This window comes from Aspergillus fischeri, genomic scaffold (assembly GCF_000149645.3).
Source record: "Aspergillus fischeri NRRL 181 1099437636265 genomic scaffold, whole genome shotgun sequence".
In the NCBI taxonomy this organism is placed as follows: domain Eukaryota; kingdom Fungi; phylum Ascomycota; class Eurotiomycetes; order Eurotiales; family Aspergillaceae; genus Aspergillus; species Aspergillus fischeri.
The window spans coordinates 1,197,725-1,212,558 of record NW_001509761.1 but is presented as its reverse complement, the minus strand read 5'-3'; the positions used below and the strand labels follow the sequence as shown (position 1 = coordinate 1,212,558).

General features: G+C 49.7%; 4 protein-coding genes across 4 annotated transcripts; 2 read left to right on the top strand and 2 right to left on the bottom strand.

Moving 5' to 3' along the window:
* Window positions 1-228: 228 nt before the first annotated feature.
* NFIA_004690 (transketolase family protein) lies at window positions 229-2,594 on the bottom strand (the record flags this gene model as incomplete). The annotated part of the gene is made up of 5 exons (XM_001259007.1): window positions 229-993; window positions 1,027-1,188; window positions 1,250-1,882; window positions 1,945-2,425; window positions 2,491-2,594. The coding sequence occupies 5 exons, from the start codon at window positions 2,592-2,594 to the stop codon at window positions 229-231; spliced, it is 2,145 nt and encodes a 714-aa protein (XP_001259008.1).
* A 726-nt stretch (window positions 2,595-3,320) lies between these two features.
* On the top strand, window positions 3,321-4,331 carry NFIA_004680 (oxidoreductase, short chain dehydrogenase/reductase family; the record flags this gene model as incomplete). Its single annotated transcript, XM_001259006.1, has 3 exons — window positions 3,321-3,890; window positions 3,958-4,071; window positions 4,131-4,331. The coding sequence occupies 3 exons, from the start codon at window positions 3,321-3,323 to the stop codon at window positions 4,329-4,331; spliced, it is 885 nt and encodes a 294-aa protein (XP_001259007.1).
* A 1,570-nt stretch (window positions 4,332-5,901) lies between these two features.
* On the top strand, window positions 5,902-7,637 carry NFIA_004670 (sugar porter family MFS transporter; the record flags this gene model as incomplete). The annotated part of the gene is made up of 4 exons (XM_001259005.1): window positions 5,902-6,298; window positions 6,366-6,853; window positions 6,915-7,209; window positions 7,270-7,637. The coding sequence occupies 4 exons, from the start codon at window positions 5,902-5,904 to the stop codon at window positions 7,635-7,637; spliced, it is 1,548 nt and encodes a 515-aa protein (XP_001259006.1).
* Window positions 7,638-9,306: 1,669 nt separating this feature from the next.
* Window positions 9,307-10,425, bottom strand: NFIA_004660 (FAD-dependent oxidoreductase; the record flags this gene model as incomplete). Its single annotated transcript, XM_001259004.1, has 3 exons — window positions 9,307-10,056; window positions 10,123-10,234; window positions 10,292-10,425. The coding sequence occupies 3 exons, from the start codon at window positions 10,423-10,425 to the stop codon at window positions 9,307-9,309; spliced, it is 996 nt and encodes a 331-aa protein (XP_001259005.1).
* Window positions 10,426-14,834: the final 4,409 nt, after the last annotated feature.

The window sequence follows — 14,834 nt, the reverse complement described above, 5'->3', positions numbered from 1 at the left end:
TAGCAGGGCGATTAGTGTTACACCTGATCTGAGCTATTTACCGTAGGCTCCAATGAGTCCTCTGGCAACGCTTACCGAATCGATCGAGGTATTTCTGCCTCCTTCCTTAGTTCCATCAATTGGTGACCGAGGAGATGTGCTAGAAGTTTAAAAAAGCAAATGATGCTTTCTGCATTTTATTGACTATAGAGTGCAAAATGCATTATATGTTACATTCGTGATCGTTATCTAATGGCGCACCGGATTCAAGTCCCTGAATTCACCTCGCAAGGTCTCAATCCCGTCCCGCTGAACCTCGTCCACGAGCTTTGCCACCTCTGGCGCAATCACATGCTCATCGAATCCAAAGTACTTATATGCTGCAGCACCAGGCAGGGAATGTCCAAATGTGCTCATTGTGAAGCCCGCATCGGCGTATCTCTCCCACCCGGTCACTGCATATGCCTCAATAACGACACAGGGGATTCCGGACCGATATCTCAAGACCTCCCTCCTGTATTCTTGGTCCTGCTGTGCAAAAAGACGCTGACATGGGAAACTCACAATGCGAGACTTGATGTTGAAACGGTCCAGCAGCAGCTGTCGCGTTCGCACTGCAAAAACCATCTCAGCACCCACACCAATCAACGTAACTTGAGCCTGCTCATCTTCGATGAAAACATATGCGCCCCGCTGGACCCCTTGTCGGGAGGAAAATTTCGGGTATTGCTCCAAGTTCTGCCGGGACAGCGAGATGATTGTCGGCGTGGATGTTGCTTGCAATGCTGCGATAAAAGCCCCAGCCGTCTCTTCACTATCACAAGGCCGTATGTAGAGAATATTCGGCATTGCACGGTACAGCGCTGCCAATGCAATGGGCTGGTGCGTAGGCCCATCCTCACCGGTGCCAATCGAGTCGTGAGTCGCGATATGGATCTGCTGGAGGCCTTGAAGTGCCCCCATTCGGATGCCTGGGGCCGCATACTTGCTGAGTGTGAGCAACCACTGCTTGGACTAAACGGGACATAGTTTAATGGTTTCGCTTACAATGTAGAACATAAAGAAACTGGAGGTTATGGGCAGGATGGTTCCTTTGTTGAAGGCTGCTAGTCCGTTTGAGATTGAAGCCATGGCATGTTCCCGGATACCCCAGTGGATATATCGCCCAGTGTAGTTGCCATTTAGGCCACAAGTTGTCTTGAGCTCCGGCTGGACAAAGCAGGTTGATTAGTAAATGATGAATATTCCTGGGGACAGGGCCGTGGCTTACATGCTGGAAATCGACCTTGCCCTTCCATGCCATGTTTACCGAAGGAGTCAGATCGGCAGTGCCCACCATGATGTTCTGGAGCTTTGACGCCAGGGGATTGCAACAGAGACCGGCAGACTTTCTGGAGGCTGTTGGAGATGCGGGGAATTCTTCTTTTGACGGGATGAGCTTTGTCCAGTCCTGGGTCATCTTTCCTAGCATTCTCAACCTGAACTCCTCGTACATCTCCGGATACTCCATCGAGTAATTGAGCAGGAGCTGATTCCAGCTCTCCTCCAGGGCTCGGCCTCTTACTCCAGCGTCACTGAAAAACTGATATACTTCGACAGGGACAGCGAAATGCTCATCTGGGTTCATTCCAAGTTTCCGCTTGATGTTCGCGACCTCGTCCTCGCCGAAGGCGGCACCGTGCGCCTTGGCGTCGCCGGCGAATTTGCTCTCGACGCCAATCACGGTGTGTACGTTGATAAAGGTCGGTTTCTCTTTGCCGGACCGGGCACGCATGAGGGCAGCAGTGATCCCTTCTACATCATAACAGCCATCTTCAACGTCGATCACATCCCAGCCACATGCTCTCATTTTGGCGTTGATGTCCTCAGAGTTGCAGATGTCCACACTGCCATCACACGTCACCTGGGGTTCGTAATCTTGTCAGTATCAGTACGGCCATGTCTGAAATACGGAGCCAACGCTACCTGGTTGTTATCGTAGATGATGACCAAATTGTTGAGTTTCCAGTGGCCAGCGAGCTGAATTGACTCCAATGCAACGCCTTCTTGCAGGCAGGCGTCACCAATCATGCACCATGTCGTATTGTCCACAAGTGAGAATCCAGGTTTGTTGTAGACAGCACCGAGATGCTTCGTTGCCATGGCCAGGCCCACCGCGTTTGCGACACCTTGGCCCAGGGGTCCTGTGGTCACTTCAACCCCGTCAATTTCAATTTCCGGGTGGCCTGGGCACAGGGAATCTGCCCGCTCGGAGTGGTACGATTTTAACTGGTCCATCGTCATGGCCTTATAGCCCGTGAGATGCAGGAAGGTGTACTGAAAGAGGCAAGTGTGGCCGTTGGAGAGCACAAAGCGATCCCGGTTGAAGAAGTCGGGGTTCGATGGCGCGTATCTCATGCAATACTTCCACAATGCAATGCCAATCGCAGTCATTCCCATGGCGCCCCTGGTGAGGAAGAATGTCAGGTTCCACTGCTTGCCGGCATGGTTTGCGGGACATCGTTTACTCACCCTGGGTGCCCGCCCTTGTACTGTTGGCAAAGGTCTAAAATCAGGCATCGGATTGTCCGCAAGGCGAGATCAATTCTCTTTATCTCTTCAAGTTGTTGCGTCATTCTGGCGGGAGGAGCCGAGTGACCAGGAGCAAAATCGACAGATGCACTTATGTCTTCTTGTAAGAAGGGCGTTGAAATGCAGTCCGATCGCGAAGCTCATTCTTATATCCGTCGTCTTCTTCATTGATGTTCAGGTCTTCCGATTCAGACTTGAGGGTGACGTATATTGTTGGTGCCATACATGTCGTTTCTCTCTCGGCTCCTATTATCGGGGTGCGGTTAGGGCTGCCTAGTTCGGAAAGAGAACGGATAAACCCCACCCCACCCCCTCCCCCCTCCTCCCCCGTCATCAAACTCAAATAACTCATGAGACTCCAAAGTTAACGCACGACCCGGCGCTTCGAACTTCCACAATCGAACTTTTGCAGCAATTCAGCCCATGGCTACTCTTCACCCTTTCCCTTGCGGCAACATACTGTATACATGCCTTGGACGCGTACGATCGTCCACTTTCGGTCATTGTAGCAATCTTAGAAGGAATTAAGCGGTGCCCAGAGGGCTTGTAATGTCCACTACCTATTACCAATCGTTGCTTTTGTGCTTCGACCTGCCCAATCCAGCTCAGCAGCGACCTACAAAACATGGATTGAAACCACCGTTCAACCTCGCAAACCATCACCGCTTCCTCTGTGGTCACTCTTGTACTACCTGATAGTGAACTGCTTTGTCCTTTCCAACCTCACTTCACGTTTCGTCTTACTTTGCCAAAAGAGTGGGAAAAGCAAAATGACACCTACGGCCATCGACGAGATTGCAGCTGCAGGTTCCGTGCCCAACACGCAGCAGCAGCATACTCCCTCGGTACCGACCGTGCCTAGTCTTCTCTCGCTCACGGGTAAAACTATAGTTATCACTGGTGGTGGAAGAGGCCTAGGAATGGAGCTGGCCTTTGCGGTGGTAGAGTCTGGCGGCCACGTTGCGTGTCTGGACATTTTGCCCTCGCCTTCAGAGACCCAATGGTCCACCCTTCTCAAGCTGTGCAAGTCGTCCAATCTGACCGCCTCATATAAGCAATGCGATGTCACCAGCGAAACCGAGCTTGCGACAGCACTCGAGCAAATCGCGCAAGACGCCGACGCGCACGACGCGCCCTTTGCTGGTGTCGTGGCCTCCGCAGGCATCCAGCAGAAAGTCCCCGCCCTCGAGTATGAGGGACAGGACTTTGAGCGGATCCTACGAGTCAATGTGACAGGGGCATTCCTGACCGCGAAGCGAACAGCAAGGATTCTAGTCGAGAAGAACAGGCCGGGAAGCATTGTCCTTATAGCAAGCATGTCGGGTCAAATTGCAAACAGGGTACGCATAAAAATACGCCCCTGCGCTCAGGACAAGTACGCAGAAGTTGTCCACTAATTGTTCGCAGGGTCTCACATGTTCGGCGTACAACACGAGCAAGGCGGCGGTGCAGCAATTGTGCCGTTCTCTCGCCCAGGAATGGGGCAAGTACGGAATACGGATCAATACCTTGTCACCGGGTGTAAGTCCAAAACCCATCCCTGTTTCTACCTTCATTTCCCGCGACTGACACGATACTAGTATATCCAGACCGATATGACAAACCAGCTCCTCCAGGCTGAGCCTGAGGTGGAAAAGACGTGGATGGCCGGGGCGCTTCTGGGCAGACTGTCGACACCGGATGAGTTCAAGGCCCCGGCGGTTTTCTTACTGTCAGAAGGCAGTTCTTTCATGACGGGAGCTGACTTGAGGGTGGATGGCGGCCATTGTGCCTCTGCATGAGCAGTGTATGGGGCATAGCGCGGAACATGTAGATGCTGATGTACATGAAACTCTACATAAATGAGTAGGTTAATGGTGTACGCTTGATGGTAGGGCACCTTGAAAATGTATTGCTTTAGTCAGTGTTACAAGACAAATGTATAGCTGACATATGAATAGATATTAACGCATTTCCTACCTGCCTATCAAATGGATATCTTGCTACCGCGTTATCCGCAGCAAGGAGTTAGACAACCTCATTTGGCCCCTAAGGCACGATTCCGGTAGTATAAATATTCATTCGTTAGATATTAGATGGAAAAAGACCGAACCGTCACTGATTTGTCACTTCAGCAACACGGCTATAGTAATCATATCCGGTATAGTTCGCAGAGTGTCTCTGTGTCCGGCCCATTAAGAGATCAAGGACTCCATCATGGCAATGTTCTCCCCCATGACAGGATCTACTGACTGTCCTTTAAGTGCTCTTTGTATACCTTTGAGAATACTGACGATTCCCAAGGCCCCGGGATCGGGAATGCCACCATTCTCCACAAAACGGTCTCTTTCAGCGTAGCTGGCTCTTCCAAGGGAGGCTTCCATCATACTATACCCTCAAACCCAAACCGCGGCGCCAGCGATTTTGTCACGAAGAGCACGCCTGCAAGACCTCTTCGGCCGACAGCAGAACTTCCCATGACCGAGACGTCATCACCGACCAAGACGACATCGATCCCGAGCCCTTGAGCTGTGGCCTTTTGAACAGCCAAGCCAAAGTTCAGCTTGTCGCCCGTGTACTTTTTGACGATCATCAAAGCTCTGCAACGCTGTTAGCAGTTGCTGCGAATGGAACCAGGCGCAATTGTTCGTGACCGCGAGGGGCTTCTAGCACTCTCAGCCCCTTCAAATCTTGGGATGCGGAGGGAGATGCAAAGATGTTGCCGTGGCCGGCAAAATCGAGCATTCCCTCCCCCACGCAACCAGTATGGGCGGGCTAGCCACCACCGTTGAGCAGAATCACCTTATCATGGCCTTGGGGAAGTTTCCTGTATACGACTGTCAATAATACATTAGCCATACTACTTCAGGTTTGGGAGAGGTGTTCCTTTCGCGACGTCAGAACCTGGATTGTATTCTCTCAGTTACATGACAGTGGATGAGTGGAAGTTTTCCATATGCACGAAAATGGAAGGCATAAGCGCACGCCAAGATAATGATCATCTGACAGCAGTACCGCGCGAGTGTTTCCATTTTCCGGTCACGAAAGTTTACTTTTCGCTTATTCTATTCCGGAAATTTCAAGCGTTGAGGTATTTTCAGTTCCTTGTGGCGGAATTGAGTTCTGCGCCTGTGGCAATCTGACGGAGATTTGCTCGCCTAGCTAAAATGGAGATATGCCATTTACCCCATATTACGTCTCCCCCATGATTGGGAAATTGAACACGGGGTACAGAAGCCATACTCCGACCAAATACGGCATTCGAAAAGATACATAAGCCGTCACGATTCTTCAACATTCCCTCTGTTCTCCATCCAGGTTGAGGCCGTGGTTGTCGGTCACTCTTGCTCTATCACTTCACTTCATTCAATCATGACCTTCTTGATCGGGACTCCCCTTAACTGGGCCATTACGGCTACAGCGGGCTCGGGCTTCCTTCTGTTCGGATATGACCAGGGGGTGATGTCCGGGCTTCTGACCGGCCACGCTTTTACCCGCGTATTCCCTGAGATCGATACCACTAAGCACGGCTCTGGGAGTGCGTCCCTTCAGGGGACCGTGGTCGCGATCTATGAAATCGGTTGCTTCTTTGGTGCCATTATTTGCATGTTTCTTGGAGAACGACTTGGCCGCCGAAAGTGTATTGCGATCGGGTCGATCGTGCTGAGCATCGGAGCGGCTCTCCAAGCCAGCGCGTACGGCATCCCTCAAATGATAACTGGCCGGATTATCGCCGGCCTGGGAAACGGGATGAACACGAGCACAATTCGTGAGTGACTCTCGAGTAATCCAATGATTTTTTCTTCAATGATAGTCTCTGAATCAAGTCTCGGCAGCTGTTTGGCATTCCGAGCTGATGAAGGCCAGCAATCGTGGCAAGGGGCTTTGCATTGAGCTGGCCATCAATATCTTCGGAGTCATGCTTTCGTACTGGGTGGACTACGCGATGAGCTACGTCTCAAACGATGCTCAGTTTCGTTTCCCGCTGGCGCTGCAAATACTGTTCGCCATAGTCACTTTTGCCGGAATCTGTATAGTTCCAGAGTCACCGAGATGGCTAATTGCCCATGACCGTCATGATGAAGCACGACATGTCCTGTGGGCTGTTGAGAAAAATGCACCGACTCTTGATATCAACGATCCGGTACTGGCGAGCGAACTGGCGGAAATTCAGCAGGCAATCAAGGAAGAGCGTGAAGCTTCCTCCAGAGGAAGTTGGAGGATGATGTTAGAAAATGGAGAACAGAAATTTCTTTACCGAACCATTCTTGGGATCGGTGGGCAATTCATGCAGCAAATTTCTGGCATCAACCTCATCACCTATGTGAGCACTCCCTCCTTCCCTTCATCTTGACTAATACGGGCCCGATCTGACAGTCTTCCAGTACGCACCGGTTATCTTTGAGAATTCGGTCGGGATGTCTCATAATCTCTCCCTTCTCCTGGCGGGCTTCAATGGTGTCGCCTACTTTCTTTCATCCTTGGTCCCGATTTGGATCATTGATCGCTTGGGCCGCCGGAAACTCATGCTCTTCGCCGCTACCGGGCAGTGTGCATGTATGGCTATCCTTGCAGGCACCGTATCTGATGGCGGAATGTCCGCGGGGATCGTTGCTGTCGTAATGCTCTTCCTCTTCAACTTCTTCTTCGCCGTCGGCCTGCTTGCAATCCCCTGGCTCTGTGAGTGTTTCCCTGTCTGATCATCCTTGGTTATCCTTCGTGCTTATGGACATATCAAAGTGCCTGCCGAGTACGCCCCTCTTGCCATTCGCACACGCGCAGCCGCGCTCGCCACGGCATCCAACTGGATATTCACCTTCCTTGTGGTGGAAATCACACCGGTCAGCATCAAAAGCATTGGATGGCGCACATACATCTATTTCAGTGTCTTCAATTTCTGCTTTATTCCTCTGATCTACTTCTTCTACCCTGAAACACGGAATCTCTCGCTGGAGCACATCGACCGGCTGTTTACGGGTGAAAAGATTCTTCTTCACTTGCCTCAGAGCATGCTGGCTGATGCTGAGGATGCTGTTGCGCCCGGCACAGACAACAGTGAAGGGAAGGGCGTCGACTTACGTGAGGTTGAGAACGTCAAATTGGGGTGATCGTTAACATCAATACTGTATTCTTTCATACTAGTTTTGGCCATCAAATATTGATATGTTTATACCAGTATGGACCAGGATGGTTCCGGAAGAGATATACTATAATTATATTTGCAGCACACGCAGAGCTAGTAGCTGATAAGGCTTGTTGGAATCTGCTTCATAGATATGGATACGGTACACAGAATTGCCCTCTCTAACACCCCGCCTCCTACATTTTTCTTGAATGAGCCAAAAACCAAATTGTGAACTCTGCAGATTTGACTAGCATCCCGATGATCTTTACAGTTTCGTCTAAAGCCCTGATGGGTAAGCAAGACTCATACCCTCCTCCCCTCCCCACCCCAACTCCCTGGGGGGTCTCACATGTTGAAAATCCGGACCGTCAACCCTGGGTGGACATGATTGCTACTCTGGTGAATGAGTTGGTCATTCCTATGCGAAATATTGTTGTCTTTGAGAGTGGTGGGACCGTATGTGCAGCTTTGCCGGGGATGAAGCGGCGCATCCCGCGAAACGAGTAAACGCCTTTTTGGAGGAGCACTTTATCTGCATGGCGTATGGAGGATTGGTTCTCGATACACAGCACATAGCCAAGATTACGGCACGATTCAGGGCCTTAAATGCGGTAGATCCTGGCATGGTCAAGCTGTTCGTCCAGTATTGGCACAAACTGGATTTATGGACTAGTTTCTTTCTATTAAAGCTAGTACTTGGCTCGCTATTAGTGATAAGGTCACTTTTGGCTAACGATAACTCACCTAAATAATAGGACTGTTTCTCTTCGTATATACCGGAAAGACCTGCCCTTCGTTTCGTCTTTCTCGCGACTGGGACGCTGTTCCCCGCGCCTCTCGGTATTTGTTCAAAGCTCAAGCCAAGCAATTGCGAACCTGAAAATGAGATGGGTGTTATTTTGATATTCGACCACTTAACGCTAGTAGCCTTGGACTCGTCGATTCTCCAGGATCGATCTCATCTACAACATCAGATCCCGCTCTCGACGAGCAGTTGAAAGTGATCGACCTTCTGGAGGAATTATATTCGCGCATTATCGCGGTCTTGCAGGGTTCGGTCAACGAGCAAGGTTTTCCAGCTGATTCCCGCATTCAAGCCAATTTTGAAGAGGCTGCGCTGCAGTCCTGGCCGGCTATGCTCCCTCAGGACTTCGCTACCTTGCTACAGGCTACGGATCGAACTGAGCCTATCTGGAGACATTCCCTGGTCATTCTCGCGCATTTCTATGTTGTCAATACCTCAGTTAACCGCTGGTATATTAACGGTTGCTTTGACGCCGGAAATGTCAAAATTCATAGGCTCACACATGTTTCGGGTGGCACTCAGTTGGCTGAACTCATGATGCGGCCTCTAAGAGTTGTGAACTCATGACTCTATGCTAAGGAACGCCTTATCTGCTTCAGATGGGTCATCAGATCTATAGGTAGAGTCTTCTTCCGTAGATGCGGCGGATTGCAGCCGTCAACTATGCTTCCGTGGTCGACGATCTACACTCTCCCGGACAAGATCACTACTATAGCCTTGCCTGTACTGATGGTTGACAATTTGAATCGAATCGAGTGGCGAATGACTGCCCCTCATCTGCTCATATTACTAACGGTATTCGGTAGTCCTCGAATTATCTCATCCTAGTTTGCACTGTTGACAACTGCTATAACTTGCCCCTCAGCCTTCGCTTCTCTTCCAGCGCCGCCGTCACTAACTCTCGCACCTTCAAAGCCACACCATAGCTGTATGTATATCCGAGAGTGTTGAAACCGTATGCATGGATGACACCACCTTCCCGTTCAAGTCGATATCCCCCTTTTCTACTCGGCCGAAAGCCCACCAAGTCTTTCACGACGTGCTTGTTCAGATCAACCGACCCGAAGCGACCACGAGTAACCAGATTCATTCGTCGAAGTATGTCTGTACGGGTTGCGAGATTTACTCTCTCATCTGTGTCTCCCTCTTGGCTAACTCCACCAATAATAACGCCTCCACTATACATACGTGGTATCTGATAGGTGTAGTGGGAGCCTTGGAACATCACCATTTCATGGGAGCAACTTTCAACCAACATGGTCTGGCCGCGGACTGCAATCACTTTTTCATCGTTGGCAAGGTGACGAGCTCCCAAGCCAGATGCATTGACTATGATCTCCGTCTTTAATAATGACCGAGCGTGGTCTATGGATGCGACCTCGGCACGAATGAACTTCACTCCCCTTCTATCGAGAAGTGCCTTAATCCAGGGCAGGAATACTGCTGGGTTGACCGCCATCGATTGATACTGAAACCCAAGCTTGGCATTGGCGGGGAGTTCCTCTGATGGCAAACGGCGATATTTTGGGACCATTCTCTTGTACCAAATCGTGGCGTCGTCACTTCGGTCGTCATAGTACTCCGTCACATCTACCACCTTAGAACGACTCAGCTCTCTTCCTCACGCAGTTATGATACTCCGGGAAGCAAGGCGAATACCGACTTGGACACCACTGGTGGGGTCGCGATGGGCAAGAGCCCAATAATACTTGAACGTTTCGGTCTGTAGGTCTTGTCCTGCGCTATCTGGGTAGGGTAGAATGCCGGCGCCTGCCCTTTTCCGAATCAGCAGGTTTGATTCTCAGCAGTACCTGATCCATAGCTGTACGTACCATGGGCTTGCCCATCTCAGCGAGTCGTCCCCAGGTAACTCGCGCGCAACAATCATCACTGAGTAGCCAGCCTGAGCAAGGGCCAGAGCCGATGTGAGTCCGATGACTCCAGAGCCGATGATGCCAACTTCCATTCTGAAAGCAATCCACTAAGTGTGGATAATTTAGCCATAGTGGAGGCGAACTTTGACGAACAGGTTGCCTTTAATATAATACTGCTGCACAAGAGCTGCACAAGTTAACAGCAGACTACGGACACAGAATTAGCCTCCGGCCCGGGCACCACTCGCAGTTTCGTAATAATGGGAAGACGATAACTAAGAAAGCAAGGAATTGCCACCAAAAGCATCCTAGTTAGATTCCAAGGACGATCTTATTCCGGAACTTTGACTCGGGTATCGGTACCCGAGCGTCCTCGTCTTGCGCGGATGTCGATGACTGAAAGTATGGAAGCGCACTCTACAGCTGAGAAGAAGATAGGATGCAAGATGCAAAACTGGGTAAAATGAAAATGGCACCCGGCTGCTGTCACCGGTCATGAGGACCAAAGGGAATCCACACTGTGAAAGAAGGGCTCTGTGGAGTATCCGTCTGTGCCGCTGATAGGAAATCGATCTGACGTCCACCTTCTATGTAGACACTCAGATTCCAGATGACAATAATACTGTCAACCGTTCTCTGAAACACGAAAAGGTACCTGTAATAGAGAGACACATATTTTAGCTTGAAAATGGCAAGCGGCTCTCATATGCTCTCAGACCCCGGAGCGCTCCTTTGGCGCTCCTTGGGGATCGCGACCACCAACAAATGACAGAATCGTAGGACTGGCGCTGGACTAGTCGGATAGTTTAAGGTACGGCACAATTCCAAACATTCCACAATCTCTATCGCATATGAAGGTCGTAATATCTTCAGATCCTGCTACGAAAAGGAGAAACACAGCCTCTCATCACTTCTCTTATTCAACGCTATCAAAACAGGATGTGCAATGTAGAGATTGCGAGTCTCCGAAAGCGCGTCACCAGTAATCACCCTACTGACCTCCAGTATAAAGGACATAACTCTTTCACGATTATCGACCCTTCACAGGCGGGAGCCCTGAGCAATTGCAAGAGCCACGCACTCAATTTCGACCTCCAAATCACAGGGTAATGTTTTCACAGCGACACAGCTTCTAGCTGGTCGATGTGTGAAATATTTATCATAAACCGAATTGAACTCAGCGAAATTGTCCATATTGCTCAGGAACACGGTGACTTTAACCACTCGGCTGATATCGCTTCCAGCCTCCACCAAGACTGCTTGGACACTTCTACAACATGCGTGAGTTTTGTCCGAAATGCTTCCTTCCAGAGGGGCTCCGTTTGAATCGATTGGAATCTGACCAGAAAGAAAGATAAAGGGCCCGGCAACCACAGCTTGCGACTTCGTATGCAAACGTCAGCCACTTGCTCTTTATAAAACCACGTTCATGAGAGAGGATAAGTTCTTAAGAAGAGGTTCTCTTCAGGGAAGTGCGGGCATGAATTCAAGTTGGGATATGGAGTCATACGTAAGGTCCAATTGCTACCCCAATATCAGTCAGTTTACGCATTCACGAGAATCTCACGATATACCGAAGACTCACCTGGGCACGCTTTTGAAGTCGATATGCGGGTGAGTTCTGTGGACATGGCGTTCGGGTTAGTTTCGAGGTCGGAAAAAGAGATCTCCTTGACCTACTTCAAGTGATACGGAAAGGCGATAAACGAATGTCGGTGATGCTACAAGGGTGCTGTTATATAATTTACGAGTGCCCTGTCTAGTACATTGTAATTGACATGGAAGAGGAGTCTAAATGCTCAGGACTCGGCCCGGTGCTCGTCTCTTAGAGACGGGTTATTGTCTGCTTTGACCTGCAGCCCAATCCGCAAAATTGTAAACCTGCAATCCAGATATACAGGGACTCACGAACCTGAACACTGAACAAATTAACCCGTACTGTCATATCGGTGACTTGGTTAACTTGAGTTCTTCGAATTATGCGTTCTTACAAAGGGGGCAAATATAAAAATGACTAAGCAGCAAAAATGAAGGTTTTGGGTAACAGAAAAGATTGAGGCACCGGGTAGACGTACCTGGGAAAATCATCAATCATGCATCTCTCTATCTCAGCCGGCTAGAACAGCGTACAGCGACGGCTGCAAAGACCAAATTTTGGTATGACCTTTTTTTGACAATCACTGCACCCTGAACAGTGGAGGAGAGCGTCGCTGAACTGTTCGGCTCCTCGAAGTTCATCTATCCGGTTGTCACTGTGGGAAAGGCTGCACTTGTGCGTCGATAGAATCGGGATATTATGGATGGCCGCAGCGGAACTTGTGGCATCGGAGCTTCTCTTGGAACCAACCTGGGCATCTGTATATCCATGATGTGTGGTTCGTGCTGTCATGTGGTACTTGATGTTCTTCCTCATGGTGTATATCCTGTCGACCAAGGCCCCATCCTCTTGAGTCCCTTTAACGTCGGGAAAGTGGTCAAGCGGGCTATTGGTCAGCTAATCCTTTTGCATAAAGTCGTTCAAAAGAGCAAAGAGCATATGCAGCTGTTGCCCTTTGCAACCGAGCGAGCCCCCTGAATATGATGTTGGCCGCGGCTGAAAACTATGAGATATTACTATTATAGAACCAAATCAAAGCAAAAGTCATTTGAATATTTGAATTATCCCAGGTATACTAGGACAGTCTGTCATAGTATGACTAGTTTGATGGCAATTACTACGTTGTGGTGGCGCACGCTTTTAGGACCTGGTTCCGTCGCCTGAGCTTCTTGGGCAAGTTGCTGGCCTTCAACGCCTGTTAGAACAACCCCAGTAGCCATAAAGGATCCAGCGGGTGCGCACTTTCGCTTCTGCTTCTCATTTGCTGCACGTAGCCCCTTTATCTCCTGGTTTAGGAGAAGGACCTTATGCATAGTAGATTCAGCTGCCTTCGCAAGTTGACGGATAGCCTCAGTTGGCGGACTTTGGGAGCTGCGCTTGATAAGCTGTTTAATAAGCTCCATCTCCCTTTGCACCTCAGTGCACGAAAGCAGTGTATCGCCTGTCGGTCGTCGAAGGTCAGCGCAATATTTACGTAGTATACGTGTGGACTTACTTACTATTCTTGATAAGCGTGGATTTTGGGTTGCGCGATCCTTGTCTCATCTTCATGAGATATAGTTCAGCTCCTACATGGGTCCATTGTAGAAAGTGTCAGCAAGGCCAAGTACATATTCTAGATGATCGGGCAATGCTTACCCCGAGATCGTTTGTCAACACGATCATTGTCCACCCTTTAATTCCTAATTACCAGTGCCAGTGCAGCCTGTTATACCTGCCCAGCTCCTTCAAATGTGAGTCCTTGACCCACAGCCCGATGGAACTTTGAAACGAGGGTCAGCGACATCTACCTATAGGGACACATTCCCCCATTCCTCAAATACTGTGCCGTCAAAACTTCCATCTTCGGACTTCGGTACCACCGACTGTTCTGCTTGTTCCAGGTAGGCGCTCCCCTTCATCGACGTTCCCCTGTCCACAATACCTGTCTCGAGTCTTCCGTTCTTCAGGGAGCCATACGGATCGCCGTCTCTACGAAGGCTGTGCAAGTAATCGATCAACTGCCAGGAAGGCCGTCCTTGACAATAACACCCATTTTTGCTGCATCAAGTTTTACACACCTCGTCATCGAAGTCATTCGGTAATAAGCAGACAACACCGCCGAGCGCTGACAGGCTTCGTGACAGACGGAGATTCGTTTGCTTGGTAGCTACTACTTCGGGGCCCCAAGTGGATTGATCTGTAGGTTCGACGTGGAGCAAGTATGAGATCACGCTGGCTCTATGGTGGCACCCGATCCTTTACCGCGGTCCGAGCTTTAAGATATGGCATATCTTAAAGCCCGGGAATACAGAAACACGCTGCCAATCCCATAGTTATGACTGGAATTCCGGGTCCGGTGTAGAAGCTGCATCTGCAAACGTTGATACACAGTGAGAGATTTCCTCTCTGATAGTCTCATGTTATGATGCCAATACAGATAAAATTTCTTTTCAGTAGAGGGCTAATTTCCTTCTTGCATGACTGAGGGATAGGTAGGTTCGATATATGAGCTATGACTCGAGATCAGAGTAGGATTAACCGCAACACTATCTCACGGCGCGCCTAAAGCTGGGACATATTCTGGACAGACGTGACACGCGATAGCTGCTAGTAAGTTATATGCCGAAAGAAACCGATACATGTGTCCTGAGTCCTAAAAAAGCATGAGCTGTACATACACTGAGAATAATCCCAAGTAGAGTGACTGTATTCGGACATAATGAGATAGAATGCACCAATATAACGCAGGGGCATTTTAGTTGACGTGGCATATTTACTTCGGGACTGCTGGCCATTTTGGCCTGTGAGCGTCGTTAGAGGCTATGTCTGATTTCGAGTTGTACAAGGCTTTCCATGGAGAGTAGTCAAGCAGTGGCAAGAGTGTCCGATCGTCATGCCCAGTCGTCATGGAATCAGGCCCTG